The 24,080-nt window shown below is 32.9% G+C and overlaps 1 protein-coding gene across 1 annotated transcript; it reads right to left on the bottom strand.

The window, feature by feature from the left end:
• Positions 1-1,157: 1,157 nt before the first annotated feature.
• Positions 1,158-8,107, bottom strand: LOC147658544 (uncharacterized). Its single transcript, XM_086916760.1, has 5 exons — positions 7,868-8,107; positions 7,447-7,766; positions 7,146-7,371; positions 5,434-5,936; positions 1,158-3,537 (listed from the first exon to the last, which is right to left on the bottom strand). The coding sequence occupies exons 2-5, from the start codon at positions 7,743-7,745 to the stop codon at positions 1,599-1,601; spliced, it is 2,967 nt and encodes a 988-aa protein (XP_086772886.1). The 5' UTR covers positions 7,746-7,766; positions 7,868-8,107; the 3' UTR covers positions 1,158-1,598.
• Between the last annotated feature and the right edge of the window lie 15,973 nt (positions 8,108-24,080).

The raw sequence follows: 24,080 nt of genomic DNA, 5'->3' as shown, positions 1-24,080 counted from the left end.
GGAATGTATCCTGCACGACTTTCACGTTACAGAGTGATTAAAATCCCCGGGCAATTTCCACGAGCGTTGTAGTTGAAACTTAGTTCTACGTGCCTTGACGATTATATTATTAGTATTGTGCGATAGGAGTGAAAGAGCAGTTAGCCGGTTCATGGACACCGTAAGTTACACGAGAGAGGAAAGTTTGAACTAAGTTCGGGTAAGTACATAAATCCGGGAGGGCGACCAAGAACTAAGACGTTCTATTGCGGTACAAGTTTAATAGATTCCGCGCTGTTGCTGCACTGAAATCTAAAGGCGATCGACTTAAACGATGGTTCTTTCTCTTTTTTTTCCACATTTTTTATTCGAAAAGTTCTTGAAATTTTTTGAACATCTCCTTTTTGCCCGTTCGAAATCGACAAATATACTTTTTCTTTTCTTTCTGGCCTGTCGAATTCTTGAGATGTTTTTTGTAATACTTTTCATAGCGTGATTGAATAAATTGTAGATTTTTATAGAAATCTAAAGGGGTATAGGATAAGTTCTTATGAATATTATGCAACATAGAAAATTCTTTAATATACTGGAGATTTATAATTTCAAACAATATTTTCCTGCAAGAATTTTCGTTTTGGCTTTGCTAACGAGTTATTAATAAAAAATAATAAGTATGTGGAATACATATGTATATATGTGCATATAAAAAGTTTTAATATTTCATATTAAACTTTAACATTATTTTCAAAATTTTTTTAAATTAAATTGTTACTATTTGTTTCTTATCATATTATATTATTTACTAAATTATATTATTATTACAGTATTTTAACTAAATAGCTATAACTTTATTGCAAAGAATCTGTTTATCACGCTCGATATTTAATAATATATCATCTGATATGCATTTATATTATTTATAAATAAAAAGTAAAATATTAAGTTCAAATCTGCGATTTAATAATTAATAAAAAAAATAATGAATAAAAATTGTTGCATATTTTACATCTCATAAGTAAAGGTTTTGGGGAAAATTTCAAGTGATAGAGAATAAAAAAAATATTGTTGTGCTTTTAAATTTTGTGATAATTGAATTTTCCGATAATATCTTTGATCTAAAGATAAATTAATCTTTACCAAGATCGTTTGCATTTTCAATTGATGCAATTTAACGAAAGTTAAATTAAATTTTTTAATTTATTAATTTTTCCAGGTTTTAATTAACTTTTACAATTAATAATATTTTCGTGAAAGAGATACAAGGCTATTACAATTTTAAATTATAGCAAATATTTCATCGAAAAGAAATACATTTATTACTTTGCAGTTATTTAATAATTACTTAATGTATCAAGTTGCAAATATGCAACATTAATAATTCACTAAATATCCAATAAATTCAATTACAGTTATAAAAATTCTCAAAGTTTTTCAATATTGATTCTTTATTTTTTTTTTTTTTTTTTTTTCAGATTAAAATATAGCATGTCATAATAGCATTCAATTTAGAGACAATTTCGTAAAGAATTCGAACTAAATGACTCTTTTTACATTTCTCACAAATTTGCATATACACAACAAAAATGTACACGTTCACAACAAGATAATTCAAAAGAAAATCAACGATCAGGTTGACTTTTACAACACAATTTGTCAATCGTTCGCGTTGCTTCCGCCCTCTTGTGTTTCCACTTTCTCATCTGTTTCTTCTTCTCCTCGTCGTACGGGCACTCCGTTTTGGGCATCCTTTTACCCCTGTCCTTCTTGTCTCTCGTAACTGGGAATACGGATGGGCCGACGTCGACCACTTTCAATATCTCGATAGGATTCAGAGCAAATTGGCTGCATTCCGGTGAACCGATGGTCAATACCAGAACCGTGACGAATTTCAAGAAATACGTAGCCCTCAATAGATAAACGGCTCCTTCGCCGTAAGTGAACAAAGGTGGTCCCAAAGAGTTCACGTCGCACATGTAATAAGCGCCACAGAACTTGAAGATGCCCAGACACGAGCTCTCGCACGTCAAAATGCCAAAATTGTACTTGAGGAACATCTGCTCCAACGATTGCCACAGGTATTTGCCCGACTTTGCGTACAATCTGCCGCAAATCGCCGGCAACACCTTCGCCTCGAACATTGTCTCGCCGATCTTGAAATGGCTCATCAAGTATCTGTTCCAACAATTCACGTGGCTGTATTCATTTTTGGTCGACTTGAACTCTGCCTCCACTTTACTGTGCGTGTAATACCTGTCACCGCACATTACGATCACGTCGAGGATCTTCGAGCTCCAGTATTCCGGCGCCATGATTCTGGTCATACCTGCGCAAACCACGTAGCAAGCGTACGTTTGCATTCCACGATTCTCCCTCTCGAACATCCCATCCGTGATGTGAATCTCGCCCCACAACGAGAACAATTTGTTCGATTCTTCCACCACGTATTGATGCCACCTCATCTTCCCTATCGTAAATTCTTTCCCCTTCTTCTTCTGGGGGAGAGCCAACCCCTTGGCCCAAGTGATCTTGTACAGTTTCAGCCAGGTTGGCTTCTCGATGGGCTCTTTCAGATCGCCCTCCTCCTGCTCGATCGTGCAAGGATCTCTCACGTCTAGAGGATCGAAGGGGCAATCATCGATGGTCTTCTTCTTCACGGGCCGCGTAGCCGGCTTGGGCGCGCCCCGTTGCAGTAACTTCAAGTTGTGGATCTGACAACAGAGATGGGTCACGTGAAAGATTTGAATCGTGATAAACTTCTCCTCGAAAATGACTTCCTCGGTAATTGGTACTTCTGGCTTCTCTGTTTTTGGTAGATCCGCTGGTTGAGCCACATCCTCTGCTGGTTTCTCTGCTTCTTTAGCTTTTTCTTCGGGAGTTTTCTTCTCTGCTTCCTTTTCTGGCTCCTTTTCTGGTTTTTTTTCTGGTTCCTTTTCCGGCTCCTTTTCTGGTTCTTTTTCCGGCTCCTTTTTCGGCTCTTTTTCCGGTTTTGGAGGGCTGTAAACGTAGGCCCTTAATAGAAGGATCATCAGATGTCTCCTGAGCGATTCCTTCGAGCAGAATTTCATGATGCAAGCGTATCCATCATCGTCCCAATAACCGAACTCGTTGCATCGGTATGGATTGTACAGATACCAGAATAGATTATCCTTCCAGAACGCAAGGCTGAATCGGGTAGTGCGAATTATACAATTACGATAACGTATTTTTAATTTATCGAACCACTCCTCGATTTTTCTTGTTCCTTTGTGAACCGGCATCGTTTGTTCGTCGGTTATTTTTTCAGATCCGATCTCCAGTTTAACGTTTATCAAATCCTTACGTTTCATGATCATTTTTTGCTTCATGTTCTTCTCCTCGTAATCCCATGGAATATCCGCGACGATTGGAACGTCTTTCAGTTCTTGAATCAATTTCACCTCGATGCTGTACTTGTAATTGTACACCACGATGTCGTCCAGCCTTTGTTTCTCCTTGACGTTCATCATACCGATGTGGGTGTACAACATCCACGCGTGATCATAGATATAATCGATGTTTGCGCTCCAAGCATACTTGTATCTCGTAAGGATATATATATATATATGTTAATATATGGTAAATAAATTGAATGTCGTAAAAATAATGAGAATAATGAGAATGGTGTAAGTTTAAATTAAAAGATTTAACTTATTAAACGATTTGATATAAAATTAGTTAGTTTATTATAGTAGATATATATATATATAAATATAGTAGATTTGCTGAGAGATATTAAACGTTCCACATAAAATATTGGTAATAATGTCATCAATAAAGATTTACAATGATATTTTCAATCCGTTTGATTTTTGAATTTATACTTAATCAATAATAATAATTATAATAATAATAATAATAATAATAATAATAATAATAATAATAATAATTGTTAATGTATAATCTATAATATATATACATATAATATATAACATATGTATTGATAATATTATTAATCTTGTTTAAACTATTATAAACTATTATAATACTTTAAATTATTATAATACTATACTTTTATTTATAATAAATTATTAAAATTATGCAATATAAATATTTTCATATTAAATAAAAACATATTTCTTTCACTTTTAAATATTTCTAATTACATTAAACAATATGTAAATATATTAAAAATCAATTAACAAAAATTAATAAAATATTTACATAAGAATTCTTAATTTTATTTAATTTCTTAATTTATTCAAAAAAAATAAAATAAGAAAAAAAATTTGAATATCCAATTTTTTAATTGAAAAACTAAAGCAGATAAAATATCAAAAATTAATAAAATATCCATTAAGATAAAACAAAAAAGTCAAATGATTATTTTTTAGTATAAAGTGCAAAGGATAGTTTCTCTAAAATTAATTAATCTTTTTCTTTTTAACAGATTTTTGAATATTTTTTTAAAATTTTTCAACTTTTTTTTTTTTATTAGTTTATTAATTATAATATATATTTGTTCTTGTCCCTCTCATATTATAAATTTTCCAATATTTTAAAATGAATATGTAAAATAATATTTCGTGATTAGATAAATAATAATAATAGTAATATATAATGGTAGGTAAATCAATAATTTTGAAATAAACTTACAAAATGATAATTTTTTTTTAAAATTCCAAATCTAGATCAAAATTATTTTTATATAATAAAAAATATTATTTTTAAAAAAAAATTATATTATTGTAAATTATCGAAGAAAAATTTCTGAAATCAATAAAAATAAAAATTTTCAAGATATACAATATTTTGAAAAATTTGTTTCAATTCAGACGTTAACAACGTTGAAATAATATTATAGAAGAATATTATTGAATTTTTGTTTACTATTAGAAATTACAAATTTTTATGTCAGATAAAATGTATCATATACTGAGTGTTTTATTTAAATCGATCTATTCGAATATTATTGACAAAATAAAAATAAATAATTAAATATAACTAAAAATATATGTAAAAGATTTAATCATACAAGAAAATGTTTTAAATAAAAGTTGAATGTTTTCAGAAGACACATAATTTGACATGATTAATTTTTTTTTTGTTAAATGAACGTATAAAGAACTTTAGTTTTTAAATGGGATCATATGATTTTTTATTGCATTAATAATAATAATAGCTCGTTATTTCCTACGAAAAAGTACTAAGCTATTTGTATCGAAAAATTTTTAGGAGATACTTTAAACTTTGTAAAATTAATCATATCAGATTTTATTTACTCCCTAAAATTTCAACCATTCAATCATTTTATTTGAAACATTTTTTTGTATCGTCGACAGATATTCGAATGGATTAATTCAAATGGAATATATACTCTTATTAAAATAATCAATATCTTCGACTCATTTAACAAACGAATTAAAAAAGAAAACTTAAAGAAATCTAAAAAAAAAAAAAAACAATCGATATTTTATGAAATATACATTCAACAAGTACCTCAACTGTGTCTTAGCCAGAAGTGCAACGATTCCTTGATAAAAGCAGAATTTCCACGTATTTTTACGCGCTCGCATCAGGCTCAGCTCAGGCAAATGCATACCCTTCATTCCACGAAGGCATACGTCAGCGTAGATCCTTGTTCCACGCGTTTTAGAGGGTAACTCGAAAATAATGTAATCACCATCGACCAAACCAAATTTTTCCCCTGTACACCGATCGACCAGCGACTCTCTATGCGGTAGAGCACATATTTGTGGAATCCGGGCATGGCCCAACTCTTTACGATCGGCATAATCATTGGCTTGGTCTTCCAATATGTCGAAAGTGTCGTCCAGATCACAGGGGAACAAATCTTTTCGTTTCATCCGTTTCTTTTTTCGTTTCGCCAGCAATTCTCTCGTCATGTCTCGTGTCGTGCACGGCCACCTGCCTGGCCATTTATCGTCCTCGGTCTTCACTGATATTGGTATTTCTATCGCTGTGTCGGATTTTGATTCCACCTGAAGATTTAATTCGTTCATTAAGCATTGCATTATGTGTTTGAATATAAATGTATTAATTAATTTTAACAATTGTTACGGTTAAATTGAAGTACTGCGTTAATTCTGTGATCAGATATTGGGATACATTTGTTATTTTAATAATAATTGTAAATTCCAAGTTGATTAAAAAATTATTGAAATATCTAGTGCAGTTATTTCTACTTTATTGGAAGATTTTACGGTATTAGTTAACTTGTTATTGTTATATACGTAATTGAAACGTAGTTGCATAACTTGAATAAAAAGATGTTTAAGATGTTTTTATTTGAAAATAATTATTTAAAAAAATATATCGTTTTTGGATGATATTCTGTTTGTTGTAATTACTTATTTAATAAGATTATGTATCATTAAAAAAAAAACGCTTAAAATCATTCTTAAAAAAAAAATATTTTGCTTAATAAATTCAATATACTTCCATAAATAATTTAAACTTTTTAAATTTAAACTTCGATTACATATTAGATCGTTGATTAAATTTTGTAGATCGCTTATAAATAATAGGTTGCTACAGTAAGTTTATATTTCAATTTTTTTTTAACTGCAATAAAATGAAAAAGCGAATCAAAAACTGTTATTACAAATAATATGAAATTAAATTTTCGCTGGAATAGATTAAGAACAGAGTTACTCAAGTTGAATTAATACTATTTTAATTAATCCCTTGGAAAATTTTCTTCGCGTGAATTCCGATTTAATATTTTTGTGCGCACATTATACATCATACATTATAAAAAATAAATTAACAAATTTTAAAAATTTGCTTACTTCTGAAAAATGAATGGCACAATTTATTAAAATGATTTCAAGTTACTAGAAAAAATTGCAAAAGAAAAAAATATCAAATAATTTAACTAAATAAGTTCTGAAGAATGCGATATTTTTCAAAATATTTAAGCAAATGCAACGCTTATTTCGCTTTGTTCAATAATAATAATAATTACCCGTTAAATGCTCAACCAAAACAAATAAATGCATGCGAATTTAAATTTTGCTAAACATTGTCAAACAAATGTAGCTGATCCATGTAGGGATCAAAAAGAAAAAAAAAAAATATTGCAACGACAATATCGTTAAAACAATTACTTTACAAATTAATTACAATTAATCGAAATGAAAAAAAAAAAAAAGTGTGACTGATAATATTTAATATTTCAATCTACTAACGGGCAAATTTGCGCTCATGTTGCGCCATATTCGTATCATCTTCGTCCGATCTAATCTATCGGGTAATTCCAATTCGTCCCGCAATTGAAATACGTTGAGGGGCAAGTACTTATGGTGCACGGCCAAATCTTCCTCGGAAACGACTTGAGGAAATTTTTTAAGAGTGGCTGGCCTCCTGTGTTTGAAGATATCCTCTCTCTTCCGTTGATCCTCGTCCTCCATGAATCTGAAAAAAAAAAAGAAAAAAACGCAAATTGCGAAAAACCTATCATGATCGAAGGCTTCGAGTCGCTTCTCTTACGCGTTTATGTAAAGTTGCCAAAGGGGCACGTCGCATTTCCATTTCTGGCCCATGCATCTTTTCATCCATCTGGCCAGATCCTTCGGTTTCCGTGGCGAATACTTCGTCCAAATCGTGGGTCCAATAGCTTTCCCCTCGTCCTCGGTCGCCTCGCCTTCGGTTATCTCGACCTCAGTCATCTCGCCGTATGTCCTCTCCTTGTTGTCCGTGTACTCCGTTAGATCCGTATCCTGCGCGTCCGTGGTTGTCTCATCGACGTAGTCCGTCATGGTATCCTCTTCGGTTTGGTCGTCGGTCATTTTCGTTCGATTTCCCTTTATCTATCCGTTCGCGAATATTATCAAAAGGCAAATTTATCTGTTTATATTAAACGGTTAATTTAACACGATCCCGTCGAATTTTTATCGTGTATTGTGTGTACCCTCGAATCAAATCATTTGCTCGTTCTTTTTCTTTCTTTTTCTTTTTTTTTTTTTTTTCTTTTTAAACCGCGGATAATATCGTTAATATTTCACGATTATAATTTAATAGTCCATTCTTTTATATTATTTCTTTTTATATCATATTGTTCGAGAGGAAATTTTGATATAACCTAACAAGTAATAAACCACTATTGAGAATATGACGTAAATCGATCTGCTCTGTGGAATTTGAATTTGTCAACGAGAGGTATTTTCGAAAAGCGAAAAATTGAAAAATAATTTTGTTCCATTGTGGATCGATCGATTCGTGGGGGGAAGGGGCGGGAAAACGATGTAATAAAAATGTTTTATTGACTCCCTTGCTTTCTCCCTATTTTAATAAAACGAAGGAATTGTGTCGCGCGAATTTTTTCCCGTTCAAATATACTTTTGTGAAATGTGAACAACTAAAGTGTATTTGGAAACGGGTGGTCGATTGAACTTGAACGAATCGCGCTGTCTCTTGAAAAAGCGGCGACGACAAAAATTTAAAGTGTTCCCAAGTGTTCTGTGATTTTGTAATTATTTTCCTCCGGAGTAGACGAAACCTTAAAACATCAAGCAATTTCACCACGCGAAGCCAGACAGCGACACAAAATTTTCGAAGTGTTTATAAAATTACGCTGATACACGATGGAAATAACGTGAAACCTTACTTTTAGGGTAATATTCTGATCATTATTGGATTTAGGAGCCCCGCGCATGCATCAACTGCGAATAATTCCTGTTGCAAACACTTTGAACCACGTTTCTCTGATTTAAAGAAGAATATATCGATATCTTTATTCTAATAATACGTATTAAAATTAAAAAAAAAAAAAAAAAAAAAAAAACGAGTTTTAAACGTTTTAAACATCTCTCTACTTTTGATACTCGAGTGATTTTATTAATTGATACGAAAAATGAAATGTAAGAAAATTATTCGATTTGATTGAAGTTGATTGAAATCATGCACGAAAATCTGTTTATTTAAAAAAAAATATATATGAAACAAACGTTTGAATCTAACGTTGAGATTAAAGTAATTTTTTTTTTTTTTTTTTTTTTTTTTTTTTTGCTTCTCCGTAATTTCAATTTTTTGATAGGTAAATAAGTACGTGATATCAGAATGAAGATATCGATATGCATAGATACTGAATTTTATAGCTAAATATATACCTATGAAAATTATGAATTGTTTACATTACTTTTACGCAAATTATTGTTTTTATTTTTATTTTCATTTTTAGGATAGCAATAAAAATGAAGTTTAAATTAAATGAAGTTTTAATTACACGATGAAAATAAACAAATAAGACACATTTGATAACATTTGAAATTATTATTATTGTATTTATTTCATTATTCTTATTTTAGGAAAATTATTATACATTTACTTTATTATTTTTATTTATTAGATTATAATTTTAGAACATAGAAAAAGTAACTACGTTAAGATAAATTAAATAACATAATTGTTCGGGTTGAGAAAATCTGTACAATTTCTTGTACAATTATAAATATTAACAAATGAGATATCAATTTTGAGAAATTATTCCAGAAAAATTATTTTATTCAAATATAAGATATCAGATGAAATTAAGAATTAATTTAATCAACGATCAAATAGTAAAACAATTAGAAAGGAAATCATTTGGTTATTCAAATAAATTAACGCCTAATTATTTAAAAGTAATATCAAATGAAATGAGATGATATATTATTTAAATCTGTTTATACTGAATTATTTTCTATGATGAAATATTTCTCCAACAAAGAACTAATAAATTTAAGCGAATTTTAATTAGATGATTCTTTATTTTTGCTAATATCGATTTCACATATTAAGAAGATAGAAACAAATTTTTGGTTAAACAAATTATTAACTTATAATTTAATTCGTTTTAACTTTAAGCGATGAAACATAATTATTTATATGAAATAAAAGTATCGAATATGAAAATAACATAAGATTTCTTAATATCTTTATAAAGAAATATTGCAACAATTAGAAACGAATTTATTAGAACGAATAATGATAGAGAGATTCTCTTGTGATTGTTTCGTTAAATATGTCATTAAATACATTTTTTCGTTTTTATACTTATTTACAAAGAAACAAATATAATACGAATATAACACAACATAAATTATTTAATCAATTTCGAATCTTGATATAAATTATCTATTATCCATTCTAAATGAAACATTAATAAATTGTTTTTAAAATAATTTAATCTTATTTAGGATTATAATAATTATAATACGAACACATTTTTAAATTTGTCTCTATATATACTGTTACATTCTCTGTTTCAATTTTTGATATCATCGTGAAGATATCAAGAACAATTCATAAAGTTACAAATAAATCCATGAATATTGAGCCAAAAAAAAAGCAATTTTTTAATTTTAGGTAATAATTTTAACTCTTGATCTTAATTTTAAACAACAAACAATTTATTTATTTATTTTTTTTTTTTTTGTATCTACTCTTTTACATTTTTCATATTTTCACGAATAAAATATAAGAATACATATGAAATATTTTTCTTAAATATGTATATATGCATAAATATAAAAATTTTTATCTTTTTCATCTTCTATTGTCCGATATTTAATCGAACATAAATGGAATATTTGATATCTTTATCCTACACATATACAATTATATAAATTACATAAATTTCCAAAATCTTAACGAATAATACAAAAAAAAAAAAGAATTGAAACGTTTTCACAAAATTACAATTTTTTCAAACGGAATTAGAAAGGAATAACTATAATACTTCTCTCGTTAAAATGGCATCTCGATACAAGTCTTGTTAAAACGGAGTGATCCTTTTTTCAACTTTAAGTGCAGCTATTCTTTAACAGCTATCTGTCGAGATAACGAAAATGGAGCAAGAGTATCTTTGCTCGATTTTTCTAGTAAAACGAGAAGAAAAGGTTCGAACAGTCCATCGATGTATCCCGTGGGAATCGGAGCAGCAGTCGAAGTCAAAGTGAATTTGAAGCTGAAATCGGCCTGATCCCCGCAAGGTTCCACGGATGGAGGCGAAGTTTCGAAGCCGAGCAAATCAAAGATCAAGACAACTCGGTCGGTAAAATTTTAATGAACTCGGCTCGGGCAGAGTTCCATCGAGAAAAGGTGGATCGATTGGTTGGAACGGCACACGGCTAAATCTCGAAAGCTGGTTGAAATGAATTATTACGGGAGGGGTCACAGGGTAGTATATGAATTACGAATCGAGATAACGCGGAGGAAAAAGGAAATGGGGATCGAATGTTGCCAATATCGATGCAGATTTCATTAATTTCGATATTTTAATTATTTTCGAAACTGAATATTAACGTGTATACTTATTCTACGGGTTTCCTCTACATTTGCATATTAATGTATTTGTTCTTTAATTAATAATTGCTTCGCGGAAGCGCCCAGTTTCATCATTGCTTGTGTATGCATAGTGCGTATACGTTCACGTTTTGTTTTGCCAAAAACAAATTTAATTATAAAATATTTAAGATGTAGGACGGAGAAAAAAAAAGTGTTTCATTATTTCACAGATATAGATAAGCTTTTAATTCTAAGCGTAGAAACGTAATAAACGATTTTGGTTGGGCTTTCGTCATTTCGTTATTCGTTGATAAAATTTTCCTTTAAATATTTCTTACATAATTTTTTATCTACAATTTATATTCTTATTCCGATTACGTTTACGATTTATACACTGATTATACACATTAATTTGCCAACTAGAAGATCGTTTCAATTAACAAATAATTCTTTATTAGAAGATTATTTATTTGAACCAACAAGTTAATGCAAATACAAACGTTTAAAATCAAAACGTTCTCTTCTTAATTGCGCTTCTTCGATAATTATCCATTAATTTATAATAAATACGAAAACGCAGAAAGATCGACACGAGAGCCTACCTGTATCCATCAAATCCAACGAGCAGGCTGTATATTCAGAAGGTTCAGAAAGATTCATGAAGAGCAAAGAAGAGAGAAGAAGCGGATTGCCGCTTCGTATCGTGCGTGTATACGAAAAAGGGTAGGTGGAGGGGGAATGCAGAATGAACAGTGCATTATATGCAATAACGCACAAAACGCCCCTACGGCTATATAGCCATCTCCTTCGAAAGTTCCCGTACGGGAACACGCACACGACCAATCCAATTAATTTTATTTTAATTACTGCATCGTCGAGCATACGCCGATTGTTATTGTTTCGGCGGCGACGAATCGACTGACGATTCGTTATTTTCCCGCTGACAATTTCTGTCTGTTCGCACCGCCGCGAGAGAGAGAGAGAGAGAGAGAGATATTCGAGTGGAAACGAAATTTTTTTCGAAGTGCTACAGATACTCACTATTCATATTCAGATACATATTTCTCCATTTTGTTTCTTTCTTTTTTCTTTTTTTTCCTTTTTTCTTTTCTTTTCTTTCGAAAAAAAAAAATTGGTTAGTTAAGGTTAATTATATACATAATTTTAATACAAAATTAAACTTTAATTGTGTAACAGAAAGTTATTACACATAAAATTAATTTAAAAAGTTGCTTGTTAAAGTTATCGTACATATTGTGATTTTGTTTTTTATCAGAATGAGAATGATACGAAGTATTATAAGAAACTTTAGTTTTTTCTAATTTGTTATTATATATAATTTTGATAAAGATTGATTATTCGTGTTTATTATTGAAAGATAGCGAAAATTGGTAATTCTTTTCATACGATTCGTGTTATTTATATGTTGAATTGCCAATGCAAATATTTACGAGCAATCGTTAGCACATAATCACACACGATTCGACGAGGTTGCAACTATCGAAATACTGTAATTATGTTGACTATGCAATAATAAATATTGCCACGCGATACAGTTGATGATCAAACAATTATTATGTTAGTTATGCGACATTATTATTTTATTCCACGTTGTATTCATGCGGAAGTAACGCGATTTAATTGTTGAATAATTATTAATTGCATTGTATTTAATACTTACAATATAGCTTAAATATAGAGATATATTTAAATTTTTCTTATTTTTTTTTTTTTTGTATACGATAAATAATTAAGTTTTAAGAAATAAGTTTTAGATATATGTTTTATAATGTGAAAATAAAATTATTAGTGATTTATACATTAGAAAATTTTGAATTTATAAAGAGTCATCGGATTTCCTTTTTTTTTTTTTTTTTTTTCAAAAATCATTTGAAATTATTAGACAAATATTTGAGTTACACGATCCACATTGTACACTTGGAAAATTCTCCATGAAAATTCACGCGAATTGTCTACAAACATTTACAAAATTTCAACCTTCGGTAATTAAATTGGGCAAAACGATTACATTGATACGATCCTTTTCGAATGTAATTCGAACAGGTGAATTCAATATACTTTTAATTATCGTTCTTTAATTATTGCGTTTTCTATTGACACTGTTAGATGATATCTTTGACCTAGTTTTTTTTTTTTTCTTCATTTTCTTTTCCTTATGAATGTTATCACATTAACAATTATTAGATAATTTTTTTAATACATTAAAATCTTGAGAAAGAACAATCGTGTTACAGTTTTAATTAACGATTTTCTCTTATTCTAACAATTAAAATTTAAAATAAGAAAAATTAGTGACATTTTTCAGAAAAAAATTTATACATATCTACTTTTTAAAGATAAACTTCATTTTAAAACACTATTTCTTAATAATCATTTTTAGATTTACATTTGCAATTATTATTATATTGATATATAACATAACATAATATAATACTTAGAATACAGCATTTATTGATAATATATTTTATAAAAACAAAAACGAAATATATATACATAGTATCAATTTTGAGTGTAAGAATACGAATAATCAGAAAAAAATATAACATTCGAAAACTTAATTCCTTTTTACAAGTGTGCCTCATATTGTCCCAATCTTATCTAGCTATATATATTTCCTTTCTATTCGTCGAACCATCAAGCAACCAAACAAGGAAATATATATAATACTCGAAAATAAGATTTAATTTTTCGTATCGTTCAATCTCGTCTCAATTTTTCCTTTTTTTTTTTCCATGCTCGAATCGCGGCGTTGAAGAGTCGCGAAACTAAACGGAGGCACAAAATGTCCCCAGGAGGGATTTACGGGCGCGAGAAATACGCCGTCGGAAACGGGCCTCCAGGTTTCAAGTATAAGAGAACTGTCCTCTCGTTGCCCCCTCGACGGACCTGTCCCCGAGGCCAGTCCTTTTAATTACCCGACGTTAAATTCTTTATCTGGCTGAAACAATGTGGCGGGCCCGTGTTTTCAGACCAAACAAACCCCATGTTGATACGCGGTAATAGAATAATCTGGCAGCTGATTCCGGGGATATAGCCCGCGGGGATAGAAACCCGCACGATTTCTGCACCCGGTCTCTGCGCCTACATCCCAGAACGAAAATCAACCCCCCTGCCACCCCTCGCCATCTCTGCTGCACCCTCGTAACCTCGTACGAGAGAGGCCAAACCCCCTTCCACGTGTTTACACACTCTGTGGCTATGCCTGGACAAATGGTTTCCGGAAGAGGAGGGGAGGGAGAAGAAGGAGGGAGGCACGGTTGCGTGACAATAAACCGCGTTTGAATTACGCTCTTTTCCCGTACGATCTTTCCTCCTTTAATCGTTCGTGAACACCCGATGTAGGCCGGGCTTCAACCTCGATTATATTCCGTGGAATTGAGCGGATGATTTGGAAATGATCAGGTTGAGGAAGCTGTGATGTTGGTTGAAGGAAGAATCGATGATGAGCTGGATTAAACTATTGGAAATTAATTATGTATATATATATATAAATCGAAAATCAAAAAAAAGATTTAGAAATTTTAAAATTACTTTAAAAACAGTTGTTTCCTTTCTCGACAATTAAACGTTTATTACTTAGCTTCCGTTACTTATCGTTGTATAACGTATCAATTTCTACCGCGGCCATATAAATGCAAAAGAAAAAAGAAAGGAACTTGCTCGAACGCAACGGGATAATATATTACATTTGCGCGAAAATACACGCGTCAGTTGTTACGTGATCAATGTAAAACATCCATGTATACGCGTAGAAAATACGTATATTCCTGAATGTACACCGTATCCTTCTCTCACAATGGCGGAACGATTGAAACACGACATTCCACCGGCCGACTGTTTTATTGCCTTCGACAGATTCAATATAAGCAATGCGACCGTCGAACAATCTTCAACCACCGCACGCCAACCTCTTCGCGTTCTTCGCTTCCGATACTTTCGTTCACCTTTGCCAATGTCTTCCTGCAGAAAAAAAAGAGGGGGAGAGTGAAAAAAAAAAAAATTGATTCGCTTCCCTCGCTTCCATCGAGACGTAGGTATTCATTTTCGAAGAAAATGGAACGATAAGTAAAACTGCAGACGTAAACGTAAAAAAGACCATGAGAGAGAGATGGAGAGAGTTTCATTTTTCGACATTTTTGATACTAACAAGACTTCAAAGATCAAAAGTTTCCTCCTTCTTTTCCTCCGTTTCTCTTTCTTTCTTTCTTTCTTTCTTTCTTTTTTTTTTCTTCTCTTTTTCCCATTTTTACTCGCGCGTTTCCTTTGTCTGTCTGGTCGACGAATCAGATAGAAAAGAAAGGACAACGAGCCGTTGTAAAAGGACAGCGCGCGATCCGTATTTGCAAAAAGGGAGTCTTTTCCTCGACATTCACTTTGCGGAACGTTACCTGCTCTTCCTCGTACGTAACGAGATGACGTAGGAGGAAGTCGCCCGTGAAGAAGAGCGATGAACGCTATTTCTCGCTGCCACGTTCCTCCTCCTCCTCCTCCTCCTCCTCCTCGTTGTTTTATTTGCTCTTTCCGCTCTCCACCTAACGAGCAGTCTTCCTTTCTTCTTTATCGGGATCTTTTCTTTTTTCCTTTTTTTTTTCTTCTTCTTCTTCTTCTCTTCCCCAAGTGAGACATCGAAAGAAGAGGATGAAAAGGGGACAAACAACCGGCTTCATATCGAGAGTCATAAACTCTCGTCGCGCAGCTTTATGTAAACCATCGTTATCCTGATCGTAGCCTTTCGTAGTATTTTCTTCTCCATTCTTTAAATTATCTCGGATGCGATCCTCGTTTCATTTAACACGCGAGCGTCTACATTACAAAGAAAAAGTTTGAATTTTTAACGTAAAATAATAAAGTAATAACGTAGAGCAAGAGTAATAATTTGTTCTTTCCATTTTTATTAGATTAGAATGGAGCGTGAACATAAAATGTGCGACGATGAATGAATCTTTCGTTTTAGGAATTATTTTTCATTAATTCGCACCACGATTCGTTAACGAATTAATCCGTAAAGAAATTCTGACTTTCCACCCCAGAAGGAATCTAATCCAATGTAAAGGGGTGGGGGAGGGGTGGTTTAATTAAAAAATCTTTTTCGTTGAACGGAGAAAAGTCGAAGCTCGACTTTTTATTGGTTTCGATCGAGCCCCTTCCTTGATGGTATAGCCGATTTTATTCGACGCTGATCTCCCCTTATTGAAGGAGACAGGCCGGATAATATTAATTAATAGGTTGATTAACTCGCTGTAACGAGGGGGCGGTAGCGTGGTCGGGCATTTTCAAAGTTTTCGTGTGATCAAATGAAACGATGAACAAGAGCGTGAGCAGGTAACGCCGGGGGTGAGATTGAGTTTTAGGGTCGAGTGAACTCACCTTTGTCAGAGCTGCTGTCGGTGTCTTTATCCTAAGGGATTTCATTTCCATTAGTACATAGAAGAAGCTCAAACGAAGAAAACCTGCAGAAGAGAAATCCGTCCTCCGTTAAAACCGTGAAATCAATCGATTCGAAACAATCTTAATTTCTCCTATTTAATATTTAACGCGTTAAATTTTTGATTTTCGTTCGATTAAACATTTTAAGCAAATATCCCTCGTCAATTATTTATTAAACGTTATATTGAAAATTATACGAAATTTATTTTTCCCTTTCCCTTCCTTTTTATCTTGTAATTTTCCATTAGTAATTTATCCATCTTAATTAAACCATTTTAATTAAATTCTTCAATATATATAATTATGCTTAAAATCGTTTGCTTAAATTTATACCAAAATAGGACAAGGAGTGTCTACTAATGGGCACATTATCGGTTTCCCATCGAAGGAAGAATATCGTCCAAGATATTAATTTCCCTTACCCTTAATGGTCCGCTATTTGCATCCTAATCTTAAGCGGAAAAATCGAATGCGTGTTACTTTTTTGACAAATTATCCTTTACGCGAATAAGATTTGTTGAACAAAGATTAAAATAAAGATTAAGAAATTCCATCGATTCTTAATAAAATTAATTCTTAATAAAATCGAGTTATATAGTTCAAAATCAAGGAAGAATTTTAAAAAAGTATTATATGCTATTTAATTGAAAAAATAAATGCTATGATTTATTAAGATGAAAGTAAATATATATAATACTTTCTGTATTCCATCGTCGATACTTTTATTTTCGTTAATCAATCGATATCTTTAGATCCCAATGTTGATCGATCTTCATTTTGAAAGTGTATGAAAATTTTCTTTTATATTGCCTTTTAACCTGCGTTCATATTAATTTTTTATTTATATCACGCGGCTTTAAATAATAGTGCATCTGCACCAAAATACCTTAAAGCACTATAACGATAAATTAGATTTACAGATTTAACATCAACTTTCGTATAGAACGAAATAGACGAATACAAACGTTTTTCGATTGATTGTAGATTTCGCCAGAAAGAAAAAAATCAACGAACCAAATAAAAAGAAAACAAAGATTAATTCGAACCCTTTTCGCTCGCGCGGTGCACCCAGTTTCCCTCGAAACGAATTACACTCGATCGTTTCATGCGTGGCTCATCAGCCGGCGAATCCTCGAAAGGGATTAGCTCGCCAATGAGAGAACGCGTTATCGGAGCAGTCAACGACACCCGATTGCGTGACAGGAGTCAAAGCATTGGAAAGCAACGAGTCCTTCATTCGGGACGAGAAGAGGCAGTTAATAGCTGGAGGACAATGGAGTTGGGGTTGGCTGTTTCAAGGATCCTGGGAGTAAGTACCGAGGGGAAGGTTCGGTCGCAGGCGTGACTGTGTGAGACCCTCGCTGAGATAATTGAGCCGTCAGCTGCATGAGCCTCGAGCGCCATGATAGCGCCAGCACCGCCACCCTCGCCGATGTGTTTTCTCCTCGGCAGAGGAACACTTATTGTTAGAGTCCCGCCTCGAATTACCCCAAAACGATCTCCACTGCCTTCTCGGTCTTTGCTCGGGTAATTATGATAATTTCGATCGTTCGGTGCAAATACATTTAAAATTTTTCGGCTTGAATTTTCACAAATGGGAATTACGATAAAAGTGGTTATGACGATTTCGAGAATAATTTTTCGATCAGTTTAATTCCACTCGACTCTCGTTTTTTGGAATCTCTTACGATTAGAAAATTATATCGATGTATACAAATTGCATAAAAATATTATAATTGTATCAGATATCAACGTGAAATCAGAAAAAGACTTTGCCAACTTGCGATTCAACGATTTGAGATAATAAAATTTGTGATAAGAAGTGTAACGTACAAGTTAATTCGCTTTTGATTAATTTGATCGAATGAACGTGATGGACAAACAAACCAAGTCTTGTATTACATTATATATACACGCATAATTAAAATTATCGTGCGTTAAAAAAATCTTGATTTTCTTCTGTGACAAAAGGAGGCGAAATTTTTCGCTTGTTTCGCGAGAATAAAAAAAATTAGAATAGGAATTTTCGCCGCGTTACAGAGAGTACCGTGAAAGAAGGATAAAAAGTAAGCCGCGTGTTATGAGGATTGTATGAAACTTTGTAGTGAAAAGAACTTAGAGCCTATCTCGGCTCGTTATAATCCCTGTAACTCGATGTAGGATTCAGTAATGCGAGCCGACGCGTGAAATCCCGACGGGTTTTCCCGTGATGAGAATTCAACCCCGGGAACCCTGGTAGGTATGCAACGATAGCCTGAATACATCCAAAGTGCTGGGAAGGTCGGAAAATCTGCATAGATCCATCCATTCGTTCGAAATATCTCGTAAGTATCTTTGTGAATTTAACTCGACTGTCGTTATCCGTCCAACTTCAACAACCGATTCCAATGTTAATTTAACATTCCATTCACGTGAATTTGACTAATATTTTGCGAGCTTGGTATTAAATTTCTCTCTAATTCTCTTTCACCTCACTGTCACATCGCAATACGTATGATCATCGCAAATAATATAATGCATATATAAATAATAAATAATCTACAAAATCACGAATAATATTTTTCGTCGGTTAAACAAACTAAGGACCGTTCTTATCAAAAACAAGCCAGCACCGAAAGCTTCATCTTTGAAAGAAAAGGGGTTCCGACGAGGGAACCGTTCCACCTTTATATATCGTGCCTGATGGCCGTTTCGAGGAGATAACGAGGTAATAAAATCATTAACCTTAAATGAGAGATCCGTATACATATTAACGTACGAAGAGTGGAGCAAAGATCTGAGAAGGAGGGAATTATTGGTCGAGTGACACGCGAATTTCCATCATATTTTCCAAAAAGGGCGGGCACCGTTCAAAGCGTTATTGCAGAGCCTTACAAAGCCTTGAACGGAGACAAGAATGGAGATAGAAGGGGAGAGAACGAGAAAAACGGGTGGAAAGGTGAGAGAGAGAGAGAGAGAGGAAGAGAGAGAGATAGAGGCAGTAATGCGGACCGATTATCCGTCCCTAGACACAGATACCTCCCTCTTCTTTTGTCACCCCTCTCCCTCCCAGTATTTCCCCTTGAGGAAGTTCCAACGATCCCCTCCAAAACGCCTGGGGAGTCGAGAGGACTCGTTTAGGTAAGCTGCACATTCCAGAGGGATGGAAAAGTAGAGGGGATCCCGTGAAGTCTCGACGTCCGACGGGGATGATGGTTTCCGCGGGGGCCACACCCACCACCCCTAGAGACAGCCAATCGCGTCCATGGGCCGAAGGGTTGCCAGCGATTCGAAAGCTGTCATCGTGCCTGGTCTGGCTTTGCCTGGCGTTGCACGATATAAATCTAGAATTTAAGGTCTTAAAACGTCGCTATTCCCTTCAACTCGCTGCTCCTCCTTTTCGATGTTCAAACGGTTCTTTCCGCGGTTTCACCGCGAATATTCGCCGTGAAAAAAGATTCAACGAAAAAGGGAAAAAAAAAAAAAAGAAGGAGGTCCTCTCGTTCGAATCCAAGGCATTAATCATAATTTTTTATTGAATCTGGTTGAAAAAGATCCGTGAATTATTCAAGCGGTACAGTACCATTCGAAAATGTTTGACGACGCTTTTCCAATATCGAGATAAGTATTCTATATTCTATTATTTGGCGGAAAAATAGATATTGGTGGATTTCGTGATCGAAGAGATAAACTGATTTACTGCAATGAATTTCTATATGTATATATATATATATATCTAAGTTTTTAAATCGAATTTGAATTTTATACGAATCTTTTCTATCATTTCATAACGTGAAATTTGATGAAAGAAATTATTTATTATTAACGTTCTTAATGTTCTCTCGTAATATTTATTTCGAATAAGTGCAACAAATGTCTAACTCCTATATACTATTTAAAATCTTACATTGATTCCAAACTCAGACAAAAATAGAACATTCGTGTGAACGTAGAATTTCATCTTCATAAAATGAATTTATCGTAAAAAGTGTATGACTCATTGTTTATCTTACCAAGTCAAAAACCGATAAAACTTCCCCACCTATCCAATCCATATATACTTCGAACTGTAAAAATGAATATGCTGATAATATGCCGAGGAAAGGTATCTTTCCTTTTTTGAAACTTTTTAAGGCAAAAATAAAAGTAGAAAAACGAAGAGGGAAATAATTAATGAATGAAACGATCAAACGCATCCGTGCAATAATCAGTCGCGTAATCATGAGGACACCGACCAACGAAAACCACTGTTATTCGATTATCACGCTCATAAGGATTCCTATTCGCTGGTTCAAACAAGGATTCTCAATGCTTTGCTGTTCACGCATGGGAACAAATGCACACAAGATTTCTCTCTCTCTTGTTCTATATTCTCGACTGTTGGTTAATCAAGTCAGTAGCTCAAAATGGCTTCCTGCCTAGTAACACCCTCGGATCGTCTCTTTTCGCTATCACCTCGACAAATACATACATCAATGTAGAATCTGCCGCCTCGTTGATCACGATCTCTTTGATTTTCGCGATTACATTCTGAGTTGACAGGTGGGCGCGTAACGTAGACGTATTGTGTCGATACTACACGTGTGCACGTACGCGTGAATCTGTTTCAACGTTTCATCTGTCGCGACCGGCTCTATTTTATTATTATACAATCACACCTTCGGGCTCTGCTCCAAGTATCGATTCGTTCGTCCGGGGGAAAAGAGCTTTTCACTTTGTCCCATGATAATCGATGAATTAAAAGGAAGTATTGCATTTGAATTAAAAGAAAAAAGGTAGAAATGTTCGTCACGTCAATAGGATTGAATAGGATCATTTCTTTCGGTTTCGGTTTATCAGATAATGGATAAAGAGATTTTAATTTTTCATTTTATTTTATTTAATTACAGATTGAATATCGTAAGGACTTAAATTTTGTATAAACTAGATTTATTTTTATATCCCATATTTCTTCCACGTATTTTTGTAACTTTTGTATCTCTTTTATATTTTCCTTTGCTTTTTTTTTTTTTTTTTTGCTTTTTTTTCCTTTCTTTTTACCTGTGCTTTGTTTCATTGTATTTATACGCTCTTCTAGAATCTTGTTTTTTTTTTAATACGAAAAAAAAAAAAAAAGTTATTCATCCTATTTGCCAAGAGAACCAGATTTAATTAAATAGTATAGATACTCGATTTTTCATTGTGATTTTTCGTTAATTGCAAATATTTTACCCTACTCTAAATATCGAAATTTGTGATGTAAAATTGCACGCGTTGAATTGATACAATTTTTGTAAATTGCTCTTCCTTGAAAAGCGACAAAATTTTTGCTCGAAATCTTGAAATCCACGATATTTTATATAACGAAACGGGCGCAATGATATAAAAATAAATAATACAACCACTTCCCGATGTAATCTAATTCATTCGCCTATTTCCATTCAATGCACGTACGCGAGTTTTGATTACTACGAATTTTGATTACTATTCAATATCGGTATTGTAACCACGACTGGAAATAATAGAGAGACCCCCGAAACCGCAGAACGTTCGTACACACAACCATAAACGGTCGGACAAATTGTCTTTTAATCAATAGCGTCCAATGAAACTAGATACTCGAATACTCTAAATCATCGCTATTAACAAGCGTGCGTATACCTTGATCGCTGATGACGATATAAATCAAGTTCTATTCTCAGATACTTTTTTTACATCGTTAATAAAATTAAAACGAATTATTCATATCGCAATAATAGTATTAATTTAAATTTTTAATTTCAAAAAATGAATAAATAAATTTTCAAGTTTTATATATTTTGAGTGATCAAATATCTCTTGGATAATTATTAACGAAACGACGACTGTCATCTACGATTTTGATGACTTTTGAATTACTTTTTTCTATATGTATAATCACCGCTTAACAATAATTAACAATATATTTGTAAAAAAAAAAATTGCTATTATTTAATAGAATTTCGCCTCATAATGGATACATGTGAATGCCATTCATTACAAAAAATATATTTTACGCCATTTGTACACCCAAAATATATAACAGATAATATCACTATACTTAGTATTTATTCATAGTTTGGTGCAAGAATAGAATATAAAACAGCCCTTGGGCGATCGAAATTACAATGGCCGAAATTATAATAATAGAATATGATATGATATTATTATCATTGTAATTACGATGAATGTAACTTCGATTACCCAAAGATATAGATATGCTATTTTTGCATTCCGCCGATCCGAGGAATCCATGGAATGTCTAAATGTCCGCTATGGAATTAAGATATTTCAAGCCCATCAAAACCCACGAAGAAGTAGCTTCTCAATATATATTTATAACGAATGTATACGACGAAATTCAACAATCTCATTTTGCAAATATTTCAAAAACAATGGCCGAACGATACGAAAAAATTGCACGTAGAAAAAATTGTTGAAAATGTCTTGAACTGCTTTCCAAATAATTGATTAATCTTTTGTTGTCGTGACGCGAAAGAAAAAAAAAAAAAATTGAGAAAAAGAAAAAACTAATATATATGCAAAAATATAGAGGAGAGACTTACAACAAGGCTCGATAGATATCATCTGACAATCCTCGGCAATACGCAAGCATTAGGGTAGAACGTGTATGATAGGAGCGTTGATTCTGGGGATGGCGATAATAAAAGGGGTTGGCGTACAACCGCAAGCGAGGCCAGATAATTGCGCTGTCAGAGACACTACCACCCGGTTGCGCATTGATATCGTCTACATTCTCCAAACTATTATTTTCGCCTGTTGCCTCCACTGATATATTATACGACGCCGCACGTCGCCGATAAATCACATTCAATTTTGATCGCTCGCGTCGCGCTTTACGATTAGAAACGCGAAATCGAAACTTACGATTAGGCAATTTTGCTTTGTAAAATAATTGATATTTAATGGAACGTCATTTTTCGTTATTTTATTATTAAGTGATGTGTAATAAAAATTAATCAAAAAAAAAAAATAGATAATACCGATTGAAAACTGTTAGAATCGTTAAAGCGATATAAAGAGAGGAAATTTAAAATCACAGATCGTAGAAAGACCAAATGAAATTGATTGTTGTATTCCGTAGATGAACGAAATATTCTTGTTTATTTTCTTATTCCGAAGCGAATGCAAGCTGTGACATAGATAAGTATTATCGAGTTCATTCTCGCAAAGAGCATCAGAGAAGGTCTTGTAGATAAGTTTCGAGGGCTTTTAATAGACATTCGTATCATGAGAGCACCATTAACTCTAGATTACAGCACTGTGGTATTTACACAGCCCAGGGGCGTAACGTAATACGTGCTGGCTCCCTTTCCTCTTCTAAACCCTTGTATTTCCGACCAAGTTCTCTCTCTTCACCGTCTCCCTCTCTCCCCCCCTCCTATAATTCCCATTTCCTTTTCTATCAAATC

The sequence above is a fragment of the Apis florea genome, unplaced genomic scaffold (assembly GCF_048593485.1).
Source record: "Apis florea isolate Af1SG1 unplaced genomic scaffold, ASM4859348v1 contig_2190_pilon, whole genome shotgun sequence".
Classification (NCBI taxonomy): Eukaryota; Metazoa; Arthropoda; class Insecta; order Hymenoptera; family Apidae; genus Apis; species Apis florea.
Note: the sequence above shows the minus strand (reverse complement) of the source record. Positions and strands in the feature narration are given on the sequence as shown.

Coding starts and splice junctions, on each gene's coding strand:
- LOC147658544 (XM_086916760.1), bottom strand. CDS start 7,745: ATGACCGACGACCAAACCGAAGAGGATACCATGACGGACTACGTCGAT. Junction 5,937..7,145: donor ACATGAGCGCAAATTTGCCC/GTTAGTAGATTG, acceptor TTAAATCTTCAG/GTGGAATCAAAATCCGACAC. Junction 3,538..5,433: donor CTGGCTAAGACACAGTTGAG/GTACTTGTTGAA, acceptor TATCCTTACGAG/ATACAAGTATGCTTGGAGCG.